The sequence below is a fragment of the Vombatus ursinus genome, unplaced genomic scaffold (assembly GCF_900497805.2).
Source record: "Vombatus ursinus unplaced genomic scaffold, bare-nosed wombat genome assembly UNPS02009975.1, whole genome shotgun sequence".
NCBI classification, from domain to species: Eukaryota; Metazoa; Chordata; class Mammalia; order Diprotodontia; family Vombatidae; genus Vombatus; species Vombatus ursinus.
Genome location: NW_020949753.1, coordinates 3,021,121 through 3,042,693, shown reverse-complemented (window position 1 = coordinate 3,042,693; position 21,573 = coordinate 3,021,121). Strand labels below are relative to the sequence as shown.

The 21,573-nt window shown below is 37.8% G+C and overlaps 1 protein-coding gene across 2 annotated transcripts in view; it reads right to left on the bottom strand.

Moving 5' to 3' along the window:
• BANK1 (B cell scaffold protein with ankyrin repeats 1) overlaps positions 1–21,573 on the bottom strand; it is a 394,230-nt gene that overhangs the window by 50,063 nt on the left and 322,594 nt on the right. For both annotated transcript variants that reach the window (XR_003568363.1, XM_027853422.1), the window contains exons 9-10: positions 17,709–17,990; positions 11,922–12,224 (exon numbers count right to left, since the gene is read on the bottom strand). Coding sequence is in view for 1 of the 2 variants with exons in the window: in XM_027853422.1 (XP_027709223.1) it covers positions 11,922–12,224; positions 17,709–17,990 (585 nt within the window). In the remaining variant the exon portion in view is untranslated. The remainder of the gene's footprint in view (positions 1–11,921; positions 12,225–17,708; positions 17,991–21,573) is intronic.

Genomic DNA, 21,573 nt, shown 5'->3' with positions numbered 1-21,573 from the left:
AGTGCTTGGGAGTCTTTTGTGTTTTTAGCATTTCTTTCCTGGGAAGTAAATAAGTATCTAATTGTTCTACTTCATACATTGGGCACCTTTTGACTCTCCCCTTTGGGAATACCCTGAAAATGGGACAAACTTTAGCTTTAAGTGATTTTTTTCTGGGGCTTCAGGATGGATGTGTGAAGAGTCAGAGATTTTTTTTGGGAAAAAAAGGGACTTGATTCCTCTCATGAGTGGGTCCAGAGCTGGGAGGCACCTTTTATTGACAGAGGAGTAGCACCCAAATCCCCTCTGAGCCCAAAAGTGGTCATGTTGTTATGCTATGATCCTTTGAGATCTACTCTCCCTAAACCTAGGTTGCATTTCAGATTCTATCAGCCTTATTTTCTTGCTTTATCACAAACTGTAGGAGGTAATTTTGCAGCAAAATTCCCTTAATTTTCACTTGAGCATCCTATTTTTCCCTATTAGTGAGAATCAGGTACAGAATAAAATTTCCCTTCTTTGGGGAAATCCTCCCTTTTTGAAATGCAGTTATCATTAAAGCAAGAAAGGGAGTCATTAGCTGCTCTGCTTTTGGCGAAGAGAGAACTCCAGCAGATGTCTGGAAAACTGAAGGCCCCCACTACTACTATACCATGCTAGGCTTATGATTGGATACCTCATCAATTTCTTCTTGCTGCCTAGGCAGTCTCTAGTATATTCTGATAACAAAATTGCTTCTGCTGTTCTTTCTTAGGTTCATGGATTTCTTCACATGAGTATGTTTTCCTAAAATACAATGCTACTGTGTTCCTCACCACTTCCCCCTCCCTCATTCCCAGCCCAGCCGTTACTTAGCTTCATTCCTTTTGAATAACATATATCCATCCAGAGCCACATTCTAGTCATGAGTCTCATTCCACCAAATACCAGTGATTGCCCTGAGGTCAAATTTGGCTCCTTGTATTTGGATATCTACTCTAATTCATTTGGATGCTTTGGACATGTGTATATGGACATTTGAAGCCAATAGCTTTTCTAATGGCGCTGATCTTGGATTCTGTCTTCTATGAATTTTGAGTGTAACAACTGCACTTCTTTTTTCTAGATCATAGCCATTCCATGTAGAGCTCTAAAATCAGGACCTAGCAAAGTACCTTGACGTTCTTGGGAAGGATCTGGATGTGTGATTTCTGTGGGAATCTCCAGAACAGAATCCTTCTTCACCAACACAGATGAGCAATTCCTCTAAAACTCAGAGAGTTGCCTAGGGACACTGAGTGGTTAGTGCCTTGCCAAGGGTCATACAACTAGTACATGTTAAAGGGAGAACTTAAACATAGGTCTTCTTTATATGTTTTATTTCTTTTATTTTTAACTTATGGGATAAAACATGGGTTTTCTTGGCACCAAGGCTAGGCCTATCTCCACCATGCAACACTGCTTCTCTTCCTTCCAGACAGTAGGTGTATAATAAGCATTTGTGAATTGAATTGGCAGGTAACCACTGCTGAGTTACTTTATTATTTAACAATAATTAATTAATTAATAATTATTAACTGTGAATGGTAAAAATTATGACTTCTAACTCGATGGAAAAGAGGATACTTACATGTAGACAGGAGGAGATTGGTGAGCTGTGGTCTTAATTGTTTTAGATCTATGTATCCAAGAGGGAAAGGGAACTCCTGGATATAGAACTGGGCCTGGAGTCAGGAAGACCTGAGTCCAAATCTGGCTAGCTGGGCAACTTAACCTCTGTTTGCCTCAGTGTCCTTATCTGTAAAAATGGGGGTAATAATAGCATCTATCTCCCAGGGTTATTGTGAGGCTCTCATGAGATAATATTTGCAAAGCACTTAGCACAATGTCTGGCACATGGTAAGTACTATATAACTGTTGTCTATCAGTATTACTATTATTAAATTGCTATCATTTTTTAACTTGTAGTCTTTGTTTTCTAGATACTCATTTAACTATCTCTTTAATAACAGAAAATTGTAGAATTTTTCCAGGAAAACTCACCACTTTGCCTTCCCAACATCCCATGGGCTAAAACTGTCTAGAAGGATTCATACCAGAAGAGATAGGAAACTTTTGAGAATGAAATCAGAAGATACCAAAGGAAATAATTCCACTGAGGATTGTGGTACCGAGTAGTTGTAGTACTGCGGGACTGAGGAGTTTAGGACCTAAGGAGATGAAGCCGGGATCACATCTAGCATGTTTCAGATGGGGGACCTCAACCTCATCTCTCTGGCTTTGAGGTTAACTTTCGATTCCCTGTGTCATGCTGTTGTGTGGCAAATAAGACATCAAAGAGATGTCCTTCCTAGTGTGTGTTACAGATTGAGATCTTTTATCTCTTTTCTTTTAACCATTCTAACTCAGCTCGAATCAAACATCAACAAATGTAAAGTCATGGTGGGAAATATTGTGAATTTGAAGGCAGCTAGAAGCTCAGAGGCAGCACAATATGGGTGATGAAACAGCTGACTTTCCCCCAGCTTCCTCCTTTGCTGAACCTTCTTGATAAAGATCTGATCTTTATTCCGGTTTAAACCAGTCCATTTGGCTTCTTATAAACATGTTTTTAATAAGGAGCTCAAGAGTGTCTGCATGCCTTCTAGAAACAAAATACCACAAAGGTAGAAAAAAAAACCCTTAAATTACTAAGATTGCAGGAAAACTAAGACTGTTCCTTGTTATTCAATGAATATCTAATTGCTTGAAGATATTTTATATACTTTGATTTCTTATGTAATAAAAATTTCTTAATTTCATCTGAAAGGTACCATGAGGCAGGAGACAAAGTACTGGACTTGAAGGCAAGAAGATCATAGAGATACTGAGTAGAAAGGGATCTCAATAGCCTTCACTTTACAAAGGGGGAAACAGAGGTTGCAAAAGGTTAAGCGACTTGTCCGTGAACACAAAGGTAGTAGGTGAGAGAGGAAGGATTAGAACTCAGGTCCTCTGATTCCTAGATACTTAACTAGTTTTGTGATCCAGGGCAAATCACTTAATTTCTCACAGCCTCAGTTTCCTTAGCTGGAAAATAAAGAGATTGGACTCAATGACCTCTAAGTCTCCTCCAGCTTAAAATCTATGAAATCCAGCACTCTTTCAACTGTGCCACATTGTCCCTGGGTTCACACCAGGTTTTTGACAATTTCTGTCTACAGTAAGTTGCTTGTCTCCTGCCTGTGCTTGTTATATTTACAAAATTATAGAAACAATAGACATAATACAATGATGTGATACCAAATGTCTCTACCAATGCTTGACAAATCATCCCTGCCTCACTTAGAAAATGAAATTGAATCAAATGGGTTATTAAGTAGGGCAAGATCATTATGTATTTGTACAAAGTGATCTCGGATTGACTCCCACTTCTTAGCCATCTGACCACGAAAAAGACATAACCTCTTTCAGCTTTAGTTTCTTTAAAATTCTGTAAAATGGCTAATACTTCTACTCTGTACTTTGCTCGGTTGCTATAGAAATATGGGTTTAAAGTCATCTTTCAAAGCATTTTCCAAGTTTAACCCATTTCTTAGGGAGTCAATCCTATTCTGTAGTGAGGACCAGAAGATACAGAAGCAGGTCAGAATTGTAAGAACTATGCCATGATCTTAATTGTTTTGAGAATGATCTATATGAGAAAGTGGGGCAGGAAAAAGAAGAGGGGAAAGAGCTGTTTCTACTCAGAACTCCTTCAGTAGTTTCATATATTCAAGGGGAGAGTTAAAAGAAATTTTAACCATTTGTCCTAGAAACTGAAAGATGAATTTGATCTCCTGTTGTCATTTATGTATAGGAAGCATTGACATGGGAGGATAGGCACAGAATCTGAATGATTTGTACAAGGACATTAGAACCCATGACTCAACTTCTCTCCACTTGCCCATATTTTCTTCCTAAATAACACAGAAAATATCCCTTCCTGGCCACATTTATATGGTATGAATGAGTTTTCCAAAGGGCTTCAACAAGGTCCTCTTTTATTTATTTATTTATTTTTTTTGTATTTTGATTACATTCTGCTTGGTCAATTTCAAGTATGAGTGAATTGCAAGTGGAACATTTATGAGTGTCAGTGAGTTGTACTTGACATTTCAGGGTCCTGATAGCTGAACTACTCTCAGAAAGGTCCGTTGTACTCCAAATGCCACAAGTAATTCAGCAGCAATGGAAAATTGAATAGGAAGTTATATTGTACCCTAAACTGGCCGCATAGATGCTTAGGAAGTGACCTTGTCCTTTTTAATCATGTATGAGGAAAATGAGAATTCAAAAATTGAAAGATATGGCTGAATAGAGCCTCATCTTTTTTTGTGATTCGTAATACACAATTTTACTAACAGTCACTCTGCTCCATATCAGGTACAAATTTCTATCCTTTACCTTTAATTAGTTTTCAAAATCAAGATTCTGTTACTGAAGAATGTTCACATTTTTACTCATTTGTTCATTTTATTGAAGTTCTACTGTAGGTGGGTTTATTCCTTTAGCTACCTTCCCCTATTCTCTGAATCAATTGAAGCTGTGTTTAGTTTCATGTTTAGAAGATACTGGCTATCATAGCACTGGGATTCTAGGCCATTTTATTTAGCTTCTTCCCAAAATCAGCAAGGGAGAGCATAGAATGCCTTAGGCCTGAGGTCACTGAGAATTAGGTAGGGCCTTTAGACATTCTGGCTAACCCCAGCATCTCACTCAACAAATCCTTAAACCATATACCAGGGGTTCTTGAGACTTTTGTTTTGGTATTTTGATAACTGTATTTCAATATAACTGGTTTCCTTTGTAATCCTATGTATTTCATTTGATGCATTTAAAAACATTACTCTAATAAGGGGTCTGTAGGTTCTTCAGACTGCCCAAGGATCTGTGATGCAAAAATGGTGAAAAAAACCCCTGCTTTTCATCAAAGCTATAGTTTCTTCTTCTTATCCAACTTTCAATCCAGCTTATACCTTTAGTCATTACTTTCTTCATTTCTGTTCTTTTTCATTTTCTCATCTTTCTTCCAGTCTTCAAAGTTTGGAAAAGCAGTAGCTACCACAAAACAAATCTTTTTCTACCCATATTTAAACTATTTAAAGTCTTCCCTGGGAGAACACAGAGGAGCTAGGAAATGATTGAGCATAGAGTTGTCTTATCTCTGGGCTCTCATCTCTGCCTCATCTTTTGATTCTGTGATCTTCCTGAGCTCCATTCTTGGAAATCTACATTAATACTGTGGACATGTGTGAGATACCGGGGAATAGTGTATACCCAACGGCCATGTAGTTCAACCATTAGCTGAAAACTAATTCCTTCTACAAAGTATCCAACATGTTTTTAATCCAATCTTTTCCTGAAGAACTCTAATAAGGGAAGACCCAATGAAAGAGATTCCTACCCTTTTATTTGTCCCCTTTCTCTGCCTACCTCAAAGTATGTAAACCCTAGAGAGGTCTATGTGGCTTTATGACTTTTTATTGTGTCCCAACAAGACCTGTGCTGATTCACGTCTCTTAATTGAATGGGTGGCTTTCTGGGAAGCTGTGGTAAATCTATTTCACAGAGCTGCCAAAGCTTTGTAGGAAAATTAGAGAGATATGCTATAAAATGCCTACCCTCTGAAAGAAAAAGGCTATTAAGTGTTAAGAAAGAATTGTTGATGAGGAAAAGTATACAACATTATGAGAACAGCATGACCAACAATATTATAATGAAAATTAGATGAATGAAAACATTAGCTTTTTTGGAAAGTAATATAGCTTACTGGAGGAAAAAAAAGGGGGAATAGAATTGGATTCTAGAGATTCTGGTTTTAGTTCAGCTACTGCTCTTCATTTTTGACTTGGGTACTTCCTTCTTGGGAAGCTAGGTGGCACCATAGTGCACAGAGTGCCAGGCCTGGAGTCAGGAAGACCTGAGTTCAAATATGACCTCAGATACTTATTAGTTGTGTGATCCTGAGCAAGTCACTTAACGCTATTTGCCTCAGTTTTCTCATCTGTAAAATGAGCTAGAAAAGGAAATAGCAGACCACTCGAGTATGTTTGCCGAGAAACCTCCAAATGAGGTCAACAAAGAGTTGGATGATTAAACAACAACAATAACCTACCTCTCAGTTCCATTGATAGGAGCAGGTAAAGGCACTGGTATGGTTTAGACTTAAGAGAGAAGACTTAAGGGAAGGACCTGTATTAAAATTATTAAAATGTATTTCAAAAAGTATTAAAATACTTTAAGCATTTAATGGGCTATCACTAGGAAGAGAGATGAGACTGAATTACTCTGGTCTCAGAGGTATGGAAGTTATAAAGAAGTAAATTTAAGTCTGAGATTAAGGGAGAAGTGGGACTCCAAACTTGCTGTCAATTACAGTTGTACAAAAAGGGGACAAAAGGATTGTCTCACTAGCTGGTTTCTCCATTAGTCGGTCAATGACAGCCCCAACTCTGAAATTCATCGCTTGAATTTTCATATTTTGAGATGGGAATCAATGAGCTAGTGATACTCACGATCCACTTAACAGACACAATGTAGGAATAAATGAAAAAAGGCATTCTATAAATCCATACAGATGTTTTATTAGTCAATGATTCAAGGTGAGAGATAGGTAGCAGTAGATTATGAAAAGGGTAACAGTCAAGTCAAATCAGACCTTAGACACTTGAGAGCAGTGTGAACATAGCCAAGCCACTTAACCTCTGTAGGCCTTAATTGACTCTTCTGAGAAATGGAGATGATAATGATACTTACACAGACTACCTGTCGATATTACTGTGAGGAAAGTTCTTTGTAAAACTTAAAGTAATCTAGAAATGTGAGTCATTATTAAGGTGTGTATTACTATTTAAACTTTTTTCTTTTCTTGATTATGAGCTAAATAAGCAACAACACACAAACAAGTCGATATACAAAGGACAAACCTTTGTTATGTGAAGTTTTTTTTAAAGTTCATGTTAAATTTAACAAGGCGCAAATCATCCTGTTTATTCTCGTCTCTTCTTTAACTCCTTAGAAATATGCCTCATTGATGTTCTCCCTTCCTCTCTTTCCCTCTCCCGTCCCCCTCCTCTCTCCTTCCTCTCAATCTTTCCTTCTCTCCCTCTCCTTTCTCCCCCTTTCTCTCCCTCCCTCTCTCTTACTCTACTACTTCCTCTCTCTTTCTCCCTCCTCCTCTCCCTCCCTCTCTCTTCCTTTGTCTCCCCCCTTTCCCTCCTCTCTCTTTCTGGCTTTTCCATAGTAACAGAAGGACTTAAGCTACAGGATGGGTGAGTGAAAGCATGAATATCTATTGGTGAAGTTAGCTAAAAAATGCTAGATCTAAGTAGTAGGTGGTCTCAAATATTCCCCCTCTTCCCCCCACCCCATGAAAATAATGCTGACCATAATAATGAATTCTGGGATTTTTGCCGGAAATTCTCAATGATTTCTCAAAGTACTTAGTATTTGCATTTCCAGATAGTAGAGATTAAGTAAATGTGACAGATTTCTAGGGCTCTTGGTGCCAGTGATTCCCACAATAGCACAGTAGTGCAGTAGAAAGAAGACTGGCCCAATAGTTAGAAGATTCATGTTCCAGTCCCTGGCTCTGTTAGAAGCTTGGTCTTCTGGATTGAATTAAGTACTCTGCCAGTTCTATGATCAGTACAGTCTAGGACCTCAAGGAACTTGTAATCAAATAAAGAAGGTGTCACACACAAGGGCAATAAAAAGAGGGAGAGATAATTTTCTAAAGGGGCAATTAGGGAAAGGTTTAGGGATAAGGCAATATAGGAGCTGGGCCTTGGAGCAAGGGAAGAAATTCTTCATACAGGAAGCTTGTAGGAATATGACAGTGTCCCCTATATAAGACCTTAAATTAATTTTATTGTTAGTTAATAACCTTTTTCGTGTATAGGTCACTAAATGTTCTTGGTGTTCCAGAAGGCTTAACCTTAGCCTTTATGGTTCCAGCAAACCCTGGTCAAGCTAGCTCAGGGTTATGTTCATTTTTATTTCCTTTCTAACTTTTAGTTACCACACTCCATTAATGTAATCATAGTATTGTGCTTAATGACCAACATTATCCAAAACCACGAAATGGCTGGGAGATCAAGCTATGGATTTAAAATCTCTAAAAGCATCATATTAAGGGACAGGCAAATCTACTGGAATTAACTGAATAAAAATTCAAAAAATTTCCCAGAGCTTTCACTAACCATGATCCTTTTGAAAATTCTAAATGTCATAGGAAAAGCTTTGAAAAAAATTATTCTGATTCTATATTTAGAATCCAGGACAATTTTTGCTTTAATATGGGAATCACAATATATAGGTCTGCTTTTCTCAACCTCAAATGAAACTTGAAGCTGTGGACCCATGACCCATTTAGATTTTCTCCCAATATCTGTTAAAATTAAAGAGGTATGAAATATATGCCAATTGCTAAAATTCTGCTTCATCATGTCACATGGCCTAAAGTAACTGATTTCTTGATGGTCATGCCAGAACAACAAGAAGAAAATCAAGACCTAAGCTCAGGTCTTCCTACCTCCAAATCCAGTATTCTTTCCACTGAATCACCTCCTAGTGATTTCTTTGCTTTGATTTTATTATTGTGAAAATCATTTCTTACTGTTAGTGTTTTGAAAAGCAATTAAATACCAGGCTTTCATTAATGATTTTTCAACTGATAAACCCTTTAAAGAAGTTAAAAAGTTCTCCTTTGGTATTTCATTTTGCAAGATTTTCATAAAAATAATTAATTGGTTTATTTCCTAATTCTCAATATCTTTTCTTCAAATGTCAAGAATATTTTCCTGGCTTCTTGTTTTTTTTTTTTTTGATAAAAAATTTCTAAGACCATAGTATGGTCTTGGTGAACCTTCTTCTGGTCCAGATGAAAAAAATGGATCTTTTAATAACTATTATATATTTGGACATCCCCTATACTTGCCAGTTGGTGCCTGATTATAAACAGACATGAAGATCAAGGCAAATATGGGAATGACAAGTAACACCTCCTATCTAGGTGTGTGGTTGTGGCAATTTGCCACCCAATAAATTAATTGAGATTTAGGCTTATACACATAGGCCACAGTGAGTTTAGGTATAATTCATTTCATCAGTAGAAAGTAAAGTCTTCAGGTTTACTTATTTTGAGAAGAAAGGGTCTTTGGCTTTGCAGATGGACTAAAATTTGCTGTAGACTATTCCACATATTGGCACTTATAAAACACTCATATAGAGAGCAGTGAGAAATATACTCTTTCAAAAATTTCTAGGATGATGTTAAAAATAATAATAGGCAGTGTGCCATAGCAGATATACTCAGGAACACCTGGGTTCAAATATGGCACACGTATTGGTGAGTGACTCTGGTCAAGTCACTTAACTCTCAACTTTCAAAGATTATACACTGCAGAGCAGGTGCTGACCTGAACTGGTAGAGGGAGTTTCCTCGTAAGAAATTCCCTTATTCCAATGAAATCATAGGTCTAGTTCAAAAAAAAGAAAATAATCATATTTTTCTAGGTGCTTTTAGGCTTATATAGTATTTTTTTTTCATGAAAACTCTATAAGGTTCAAAGTACAAATATTCTTATTGTTAAGTTCAGCAAAATAAGTGCCCATTCTGACATAGACAATGAATATCTACTGTATCCAAAATTTTAACCCAGGTTTCTGGACTCCAGGTCAGGACTCCCCACTACAGCATGTAACCATCCAAAGTCCTCTGGTTGGCATTTAGGATTCTTCATACTTGAGCACCAACTAAAATAGCCAGCCTATTTGATAGACAAACTTCACTATTTATACTCCTAGAAAATAGATTTCATTTTCTCTCCATACATACTTGTGCTTCTCCTCTTTGCCTAAAATTCCTGCCCTATTCTTGCTCCACATTTCTATCAAAACTCTACTCATTCTTCAAGGCTTAATTCAAATGTCACCTGCTTAATCTCTATGTTGCATTAGCTACAGTCTCCATCTTTGAGTTGGAACTCAAGCTCCCGCCCCTGGGACTCTAGGCTTCTGGTTGATGAGTCCCCACCTTAACTTGCCTGGACCCAGACTCACCACTCAATTCCCTGGCCATCTTAATGCCACTGAATCCTCTCCACTCTCTGTCCCATAAATCTGGCTCTGAGAAGAGTAATCAAATTAACACTAGCATTCCTGGAAAGGATAACTTCTCTTTATCTCCAAACATTTCCATGTCTTCTCACTTCTCTATGCTTTCTGTCCACCATCAGTTCTCTCCCCTCTTCTCCTTTTTTCTCCCTCTCTCTCCTTCCCTCATTTCTTTCCTCTCTGTCATTCTTCTATCTCTATATCTATCTACCTATCTATCTACTATATCATCTAGTTCTACTATTTATCTACTTACTATATTTCTTTATCTTTCTATCTACCTATTCATCAATCTTCCAACTGTCCATTTATCTATTCTTTCTTTCTATCTGTCTACTATATCTATCATCTATCTCTACTATCTACTTGCCATATTTCTCTACTATTTATCTTTCTATCTATCCATTCATTCATCCATCTATCTATCTACTATCTATCCACTTATCTATTCTATCTATCTACCTACCTATTTATCTATCTATCTACTTGCTATATTTATCTACTATTTATCTTTCTATCTATTCATTCATCCATCTATGTACTATTTATCCATTTATTTTATCTATCATGCATGTATGTATGTATGTATGTATGTATGTATCTATTTCCCCTGTTAAAATGTAAGTTCCTTGAGAGCAAGGACTTTCTTGCTTTCTTCTATTTATGCCTCAGCACATAGCAGAGTGCCTGGCACATACTAAATACTTAACAAATGCCTTTTTAGTTATTCACTCCTCAATAAATTCTTACTTGATCATTAGTAAAGTCATTTTGCCTCCTATGAATTCCTACCACCTCACTTTGTATCTCATTTATCATATTCTACCTTGCATTAGAGTTATTTGTGCATTCATTTTCCTTCCTCTATGAGATTATAGCTACTGGAGAGCACGGACCATGTCTTATTCAGCTTTGTTCCCCCCATTTGGTTGAGTGCCTTACACAGAGTAAGCATTCAATAAATATTTCTTGATGACTAAATGAATGAGTTTGAAATTTGCCAACTATTACAGAACAAGCTGGTGGAAAGTACCAAATTAAACCCACTAGGAAATGGCATCAACAAGAAAAAAAATATCTCACAGTTCCAGGTGACGTCATCTCATAAGGGAGCCAGATAGGTTAGGGAATTTCTAGGTTTGTTATCAATTGATGAAAGAAGATGAGGATCTAAAGATGAGTAGACAGCCTGAGTCAGTAAAAAAGACACAGGTGTCTCTCTCTGACACACTCCACCCAGCTCCCTCCAAAACACACACATACACCCACACCCACACACCCACACCCCCCTACACACACTCCTTTGTTGCTGGGGAGGAAATATTACCAAAAGGAGATTAGCGTGATTTGCTTCAAATTGCTTAAGATTTTAAAATGATCTAAAATAATGGAACTAGGGACAATAATTAGATTTAAAAAACTTCCAAAAGAAAGTACAAAGAAAAAAGTGCCCTTAAGTCCCTTAGCTATATTTTTAGTGGGTTTGTGGACAATTAAGTAGTTTAATTTATTCTACTTGCAGCACATAAGTAGATCAGAACTTAATTCTTTGCTGTCTTCTGTGGAATTATATTCCATGGTTGATTTATTAAAAACAATCCCTTCTGAATGAAGAACTAGCATTAGAGTCTCATCAGTTAACCTTGTTTTTCTTCTCCTTTGTCTTTCTGAAGAGAGCTTAATGGAGCATAAATCACCATTTTTTTCCCTCATTATGCCACGGCTCCCCAGGAGCAGAACTCATCCTGTTAAGTGCCCCAAACTTAGGTGTAGGAGCACAAACACCCCCACACACATGCCTGCACCCCTACACACCCACACTTTACCTTGAGCTATAAAAGGTATGGTCTCCTCTTTAATGGGAACACTTCTTGGTCTTGGGGCCGGGGCTGGAGGTCTGTTTATAATGAAGGACCTGCTGCCTATTTTCTTCTTCATACTCCCATTGGCCAATATTATGTCATATTCATTCTCTTCAATTTCTACAGATGTATAAGGGTCTTCCTCTTCTTTTTCCTCATCCTCTTCTTTCTTTTCCATCTCCCTTTTCAGCTCCTCCTCTGTCTCTTTTTTAATTCCAAGATCACACCAGGCCTGACTTCGTGCACTTTGTTCTTCTAGTATTTTCCCTGCCATAAAAGATTTAGGATGCATTTAGCCTCTTGTTACATACAGCATTAATGCACATTGCATGCACATTACATGCACACTACATGCATTTCATTCCCCAGACTGTTTACATTAACACTAAATTGAACAATATAAGGGAGAGTCAGTCAGTCAACAAGCATTTAGGCATTTACTATGTGCTAAGCATTAGGCATTTACTATGTGCCAGGAGGCAGCTAGATATCTCAGTAGATAGAGTGCTGGGCCTGGAGTCAGGAAGGACTGAGTTCAAATTCAACCTCAGATACTTCACTAGCCATGTGACTATGGGCAAGTCACTTAATCTCTGTTTGTCTTAAGCCATTGGAGAAGGAAATGGGAAACACTCCAGTATCTTTGCCAGAAAACCCCATGGACAATATAGTCCCTGGGGGTTAAGATGAGTTAGACACAGTAGGACAACTGAACAACAACAATATGCCAGCAGTGGGTGGGGATGCAAAGAAAAGCAAACATATGGTCCCTACTCTCAAGGAGCTCACATTTCAGTGTGGTGAGACAATATACAAACAACTGTGCATCTACCAAACCTATGCAGACTAAATGGATGGCAATCTCAGGAGGAAGGCTTCAGCGGCGCACATTGAGAGAAGACAGGAAAGGCCTCTTCCAGAAGGTGGAGCTAGTGTTGAATACCAAAGGAAGTGAAAGAAGCAAGAAAGTTGAGGTAAAGGGGGAGAGGGTTGGGAGATGTAACATAATATCTAATAATGACAAAGCCACCATTTTTTCTTGATTGTAGAGTGTCAGGAGAGTAATAAAGAGTAAGAAGACTGTAAAAGTAGGAATAGGCGGGTTATGAAGGGCTTTCAAAGCCAAACAGAGCATATTTGATCCTCCAGGTAAAAGGAAGCCATGGGAGTTTATAGAGTGGGTGGATGGGGTACATGGTCCATAGGAAGACCTGTATTTCAGGAAGATCACTATGCTTGTAAAGATCTCATTGGAGGATGGATGGGAATGGGGAGAAACCTGAGGCAGGGAGACAGCCAGCAGCCTTTTACAATAGTCTAGGTGTGAAATGATGAGGGCCTGCCCCAAGGTTTGGCCAAGTCTCCTACCCTCTATTTCTTCACCTGTAAAGTGGGGATAAAACTGCCTGTACCTCTCAGAATTGTGTGAGAATCAAATGAGCTGAATATATAAAATACATCAGAGAGGCATTTTAGAAGGAAGTTGATAGGCATATATACTGATACACAAAATGTCTATAATGATCAATATATAAATTCTTATCACTAATGATCATGGTTTTCTTGATATGGAGGCTTGTGATGGTTCTAATAATAATTAATTCATGCATAACTGTCTCCAACTGAGAAAACAATGATGCATGATGTTAGCCTGTCCTGTTACTTTTAGTTAAATTGTATGTATGCAGGATCAGGTTCTTAATATACTCCAAACATGTCTTTTTATTGGCAGGCAAACAAAATTCTTTGCCTTATCTTGTGATCATCAAATAACAGTTTTTGAATGGATTTCTTCCAGATATCTTCCATGACAAGTGAATTATGCTACAAAGTCAAAAATAGGAAGTCCTTTTCAGAATTTCTTCTGATTTTTCAAGCACAACTTCAGACTATATTTACATGTAAAATGTATATCCTGGGCCATCTCCAGTTCTCCTAATCTATATCTGGCTACTGGTCCCACATGGCTCTGGAAGGGAAAGTAAGGCTGGTGACTTTGCACAGCTCTCCCTCACTTAAAACCAATTCATTTGCAAGTCATGGCATCATCTTGCTGATGTCATGGTCTGTGGGGAAGGCATAAGATATAAACATGAATAACCCTAATAGAGAAGATTAGAGGATAAGGGTATTGAGGAGTTGCGGAACAACACTATGTCAAGTACAGGGGGTGATGTCATTAAGAGACATACATTTTTGTATATTGCCATCGAGGGAATTTATTTTGCTTGCATTTGTTACAAAAAATCTTTTTCTTTTTCCAATAGGAAAGGAGGTGGGAAGGAAAGAGAATAGATACCTGTTAATTAAAATAGAAGAAATGAGGGTAGTGCTACAGATGGGGAAAGTTTCCTGCATTTTTGAATGAGGTCACTGTGTCATTAGTTTTAATTAATTATTTTATTTTGTTATAGGGGACCTCTCACAGAAAGGAAGTAATATGTACATGTTTATGATGTAAAAACAAAACACATCAATAAAACTTTTAAAAAATTAAGGGGAAGGCATGAAGGAAGCTGTCATGTAGGATAAGACATTCAATGTATACCAGGGTTTCTTTTTTATTTTTAAATTAATTAGTTTATTTTGAATTTTCAACATTCACTTTCATAAGCTTTTGAGTTTTAAATTTTCTCTACCTCCCTCTCCTCCCCCTTCCCTAAGACAATATGCAATCCAATATAGGCTCTACATATACATTCCTATTAAACATATTTTCACATTAGCCAAGTTGTGAAGAAGAATTAGAATGAATGGGAGAAAGCATGAGAAAGAAGAAACAAAACAACAACAAAAAAAGAGAACAAATAGTCTTCTTCAATCTGCTTTCAGACTCCATAGTTCTTTCTCTGGATGTGGATAGCATTTTCCATCATGAATCTTTTAGAGTTGTTTTAGATCCTTGTATTCCCGAGAAGAACTAAGTGTGTCAAAGTCAGTCATCGCACAATGTGGCTGTTACTATGTACAATGTTCTCCTGGTTCTGCTCACTTCACTCGGCATCAGTCCATATACATCTTTCAAGGTTTTTCTGGTCTGCCTGCTCATCATTTCTTACAGCACAATAGTATTCCATAACATTCATATGTCATAACCTGTTCAGCCATTCCTCAATTGATGGGCATCCCCTCAATTGCCAATTCTTGGCCACTACAAAAAGAGCTGCTATCAATATTTTTGTGCATGTGGGTCCTTTTCCCAATTTTGTGATCTCTTTGGGATATAGCCCTAGAAGTACATACCTGGGTTTCTTAATCTGGGGTCTATAGACTTTTTTTAATACTCGAATAACTATTTCAATAAAATTGGTTTCCTTTATAATTCTATATATTTTATTTTATGTATTTAAAAATTATTCTGAAAAGGACCTATAGGCTTCATCAGACCACCAAAGGGATGTATAACAGAATGAAAGTTAAGACCCTTTGAATGAGATTTTAAAGGCCAGGTTGTAGTTCAATTGGCAAAGTTGGAGAAGGTTTGCTTGGCTTAGGAAATAGGGTGAGGAGAGACACAGAGTGGAGAGAGCAGAACAATGTGGTTCTAGAGGCAGAGAATAATCTGGCACATTTGGATTATGGAATGAGTGTTTGGGAGGTATGATTGGGAATGTAGGCACCATCTTTACAACTCCCAAGTCCAGACCTTTTAGTGAATCAGGGCATAGCTTGGGTTTTCTCAGTCCTTTCATCTGCCTTACTACCTGTGTGACTTTGGGCATGTTACCTAACCTCCATTGGCCTCTCCAGGCTGTCTACACTTGTAAAATGAGGAGTCTGTACTAAATGGTTTTTGAGATCTCTTCTAAGTCAATGGATCTTATTTATTTCTGTAACTGTTCCTTCTCTGTCTCTACTGATTTCTCATCTTCATGAGCCCTTGATATGGTCCTCCAAAGGTTCATGGTTAGCCCTCTGCTCCCTTTGTATCTACTCCTTCCCTTGGCAAACTTACTTGCTTTCCCAGTTTCAACTGCTATCTCTATGCAGGTAACTACTAAATCTATATCTATATCTATCTATCAGATACATACATATATATGTCTGTATCTTTAAGCTCTGAGCTCACATCTGCACTCATATCTGATCTCAATTGCCTACAATACATCTTTGCTTGATTGCTCACTGGTACCTCAAGCACATGGTCAGCTAAGTGGCACAGTGGTTAGAGTGCCAGGCCTGGAGTCAGGAAGACTCATTTTCCTGAGTTCAAATCTGACCTCAGACACTTACTAACTGTATGACCTTCAGCAAGTTACTTAACCCCATTTGCTTCAGTTTTCTCATCTGTAAAATGGGCTGGAGAAGGAAATGTCAGACCACTGTAGTATCTTTCTCAAGAAAACCCCAGATGGGGTCATGAAGAGTTGGACACAACTGGAAACAACTGAACAACAACAACGCTCTCAAACTCTCAAAATGGAACTTATTATCTTACCCCCTTAATCTATACCTTCTTCTGACTATTATCTATTTAGGGTGCCACCATTCACCCCATCTCCCACGTTCACACACTTGGGGTTAATGCTATCTCATGACTCCTCTCTAATTAGTTACCAGATCATAAGAATCACAACTATACCATGACCAATACCCTTCCTTTCCTCTGTATTTTTAGTAACATCAGTTTAATAAGGTCCTCATTACCTATATGCAATAGATTTCTTATTTCTCTATTCTCTTCCCTCCAAGTCCCTTCAATCCATCTTTTATATCACTGCCAGAAAAACAATCATTCTTATATTACAGATTATATTATATTAGATATATATATTATATTAGAGATCTTGTTATTTCACTCTTCTGCTCAACAAAGTTTCCCGTACTGGCTTTTAAAGTTCAAACGGCTATGGCTGGCATTCAAAACCCTTTATAACCTGGTGCCATTCTATCCTTATTCATAGGATCATAGATCTAGAACTTGAAGAAACATTAGAGGTGTTCTATTCTTTCATTTTATAGATAAGGAAACTGAGGCCCAGAGACATTAAGTCCAAGGTGACATAAGTGGTAAAGGGCAGAACTGGGACGCGACTCCAAGTTCAGCGCACTTCTGCCTGTATCACATTCCCTGCCGTTCTAGCTAACTTAGATAACTCTTTGCCCCATGAACTTACCCCATTTTTTATGCTTTGATCGAAGCCGGTCCATTGCAGACACCCCGAATTTCCCACTTCCACACCTTTATGTGTGGAATTTCCCTCTGTTGATGCTAGGAAACTCAAAGGCCACCTGACATCTTCATCATAGCATAACACATCTTGATCTAAGAGAAGCCTCACAGTCCACCAACTTTAAACGCCTCATTTTACAGATGAGAGACGCAGAGGTTAAGTGATCTGCCTAGAGGCACACAGCTAGTGAGTATCTGAAGCAGGAACTGAACTCAGGTCTTGCTAGCTCCAGGTCTAGTTCTCTATATACTAGCCCCTACTGTCTCCACCAGGCCTTCACTGATCTTTGGAGTATTAGTTGCCCCTCCCATCTGCCACAGTTGTTTTTTTTTTTGTTTTTTTTTTTTGTTAATGTATTTAGCATTCATGCCTTATTACTCTATCATTCTAGAAAAACCTTGAAAGTAGGCACAAACTGCATTTTCTTCATTGCCTGTATGCCATAGCCACTCAACAAATGTTTATTGTATTCATTGTATTGTCTTGAAAGTCAGGCCTACGTCATATCTGTGTGTGCATCGGAGAAAAACAAAGTACCTCGTCCAAAACTGGCTTGCTCGATTCACTCAAAACTCACCTGGTAACAGACAATGCGGCTTTTCTAGTCCAATGGGAGAAACCACAGCTCGAGGAGGGGGGAGTGGAGGTCTGTCAGAGAACAAGGCATCTTTTGAATCCCCTTCTTCATTGTTCTCAGCAATAACAACATACAACTCATCATCTGACTCAACCTCGCTGCCTCTCTCCTGTCTACTGTCTTCATCGTCTTGATCATCTTCCCTTTCCTTTTTTTCTTCCTCTGCTTCTGCCTTGTAGATCTGCCCTCTTCCATGATGATGTGATGTATGCGGCGTCATCGCTGTTTGGGAGAAGGACTGAATTATTTCATTTAAAATACACCATCTGGAAGCATTTCATGTTTCACAGTTTCCCACAGAAGTAACCCCGCTACTAATAAAACTTTTATGAGCCAATACAGAGGAAGGCTGTCAAATGCAGAAGTAGGCTGAACAGCAGTTTCTGGGTTTTTAAAATATTTACCAAATGAACAGTGAAAGCTTCCATCATATTTTGCCACCCCAGTCTACAACATACTCATGCATATAATAATACTCTGATTCTGTTGACTTGTCGGAGCAGAATCCTATGTTTGATAGCATCACTGAATTTTTTATTTCAACAGAAAATCTGACTTAGTAAAATAAGTGATAAGTAGGAGATGATAAAGATGATGGCAATCAGTGGCAAGCTAATCTTGGCTTGCATGTGAATGAAGGGCCAGAAGAAAGCTGGAGTTTTCAAATAGCTATTCTTTTAATGTGTTTAGCCAGATGCTTGTTTTGGACCTGGGTTCAAATCACAGCTCTGTCACTGTGGATTGATTTATGACCTTAGGCAAGTCACTTCTCTTTCCTCATTTGAAAGAAGGAATTGTCGGGGCAGCTAGGTGGCGCAGTGAATAAAGCACTGGCCCTAAAGTCAGGAGGACCTGAGTTTAAATCCGGCCTTAGACCAAACACTTGACACTTACTAGCTGTGTGACTGTGGGCAAGTCATTTAACCCCAATTGCCAAAAAAAAAAAAAAAAAAGAAAGAAAGAAGGGATTGTCTTTTACCTCTCATTGTATCCCTAGCAATTAGTGCTTGGCACATAGTAGGTGCTTAATAAAAGTTTAATGTCTATAAATTGAAGGGGGTTGGACTAGATGATCTTATATTATTAATTCTTATGAACAACAGTTTCTGTTTTCTTTGAGAAGTTTCTCCTTGCTATAATTTATTTCCTGTTTGATTTTGTAGAAGTTACTTAACCCATCTGAACCTCAGCTTTTTCATCTATAAAATGGAGATAAAAATATGTGAAGGTAGGAAGAGGGCTCTGATGACCACATGACATTCCTTAATATAAGGAGGACTATTCATCATGGATGTTGTAGTGGTTGAGTATGGGTTAAGCTAAATGGCTGCTGAGGGCCTCCCAAACTTTTAAATTCTGAGCTTCTGTGACCCCTGTTGTTGTTTCAGTCATGTCTAACTCTTTGTGACTTCATTTGGGGTTTTCTTGGCAGAGATACTGGAGTGGTTTGTCATTTTTCTTCTTCAGTTCATTTTACAGATGAAGAAGGAAACTGAGGCAAACAGGGTTAAGTGATCATCACATCACTAGTAAGTGTCTGAGCAGGATTTGAACTCAGGTCCTTTTGACTCCAATGCTATACCACTGTGCCACCTAGCTGCCTGTGACCCTTTATATGGATATAAATAATGCATTGTTCTTTGACCACCTAAAATGTCATGGTTGCATGAACCTGTAATGAAATTTTGCTGTCTGTAAATCTCTGTTCAAAAGTCTAGTTTAAATTTTGCTAAAACTGCTTTATATTATGGATGGGGAAGGAGGTGAAGAGCGGGAAAGAATCTGGGACTGAAAATAACATAAAATTCAATAAAAAATGCTTTCTGTTGTGTATGAGATTCAGGATTTTTATTTAAATAGACATGGAAGCAGTGTATTGGGAGCATTTTGTGAGCTGATGTTTGTAGCAGCAGACTTTTGGGGAAGAAAATATTTAGGATGGTCCACACCACCACAATTAAAGATAAAAAAAGAGAAAGAAGACGAGAAGAAAGGAAGGAATGAGGAGCTTCCAGCAAAAAAAAAATACAGAGACAAATTGGCAGAGAAACCTTCAGTAACCGGAGGATTTTGCATTATCATTATTAAAATGCCAACACACATTTTATTTGTTTGTTTCCATCTTGTGTTGAGAATGGAATTAGGAGAGATGTCAAATAGAACTTGGCCTTTTATTTAGGTTTTAAAAAAAAAGTTCTGAAAGTATAAACCTGCGGTTGAGATAGAGAAAAAAAAAAAAACTAGCCACCCACTAGAGAGATAAGAATTCTGGAATGCATTAACAGTTTTTGAAAAGAACAATAACTTAACATATGCAGTTAGTTCACAAAGCTAATGTTGGAAATGAGTGAAAAAGATTACCAGATTCAACCATGGACATTTGTTTTTTTTTATTTTTACTTTTTTATTTTGAATAAACATAAAAAGAACATTTCCATACACACAGCAGAAAGCTCAAAAAAGATTCTAAATGAAAATGTGAATCTCCATTTTATAGATTTGCTTTAAAAATATTCTGCATGCTACTTTCACAACTCTCCTGTCTGCCTGCTTTCTTCTGAGCTTCCTTCGGCTCTCTTCTGTGCATTAAAAAGTTCAATAGCTTTTAAAAAAATTACTATTTCCAGTCCCTTTTCCCAAATGACTGAGAGAAATAAAGGGGGAAAATTGTAACCAACAAGTACAGTTAAGCAAAATTTCTATACATATATATATATATATATATATATATATATATGGTGGCTATGTCCAAAATTGTAGGTTTCTGCACTTTGTGTCTATTACCTAATTCTCTGTTGGGAGATGGACAACATTTCGTTATAGATACTTGGGAGACATGGTTGGTTATGGCTTGGATCAGAGATCATAAGTATTTTGAGATCATTTTCCTTTAAATGTTACTGTTTTTATATAAATTGTTCTCCAGGTTCTGTTCACTCCATTCAGTGTCAATTGATACTACCCAAAATTCAATGAAATCATCTCCTTCATCATTTCTTACAATACATAAATGTTATATTATAGTCATGTATCATAATTTGTTCAGCCATTCTTCAATTGCCTAAGAGGCAATGTAAGGCACCCCTTAGCTTCCAGTTCTTTCAGTCATGTAGGCTTATTATAATCTGAACTGCTTATTCTTCCTCACCCCCTATATCCAATCAGATTCCAAGTCTTGTTGATTCTGCCTTTATAACACTCTTTTGTATATGCCCCCTTCTATCTTCTGGCACTGCTACCATTCTGCTGCACAGCCCCATCACCTCATACCTAGACTATAGCGATAACCTACTACAAAGGTGGGGGGTGGGTGGTGGGGAATGTTTCCTTGCCTCAAATGTTTTCCCACTCCAGTCCATCTGTCAATTAGCTATCAATGCAGTCTTCTTAAAGTGCAGGTCTGACCATATTTACTGCCTTATTCAATACCTCCAGGATTAAATATAAAATCCTCTGACTTTTGAAAACTTTTATTCCTGGCCCATCCCTCTATTTCTAGACTTCTTACACCTTACTCCTCTCAACACATTTTGTGATGCAGTGAAATTGGCTTCTTTGCTGTTCATTTCCCAAGACACTCAGCTCCCAATCCTGTGTATTTTCATTGGCTGTAATTCTCTCCTCTCTTATCTCTCTACCTCCTAGTTCTCCTGGCTTCTTTCAAATCTTAACTTAAATTCCTCCTTTTGCAAGAAGTCTTTCCTGATCCCCTTTAATGCTAGCTAGTGCCTTCCCTCTGTGATTATTTCCATCTACACACACACACACACACACACACACACACACACACACACACACACACACA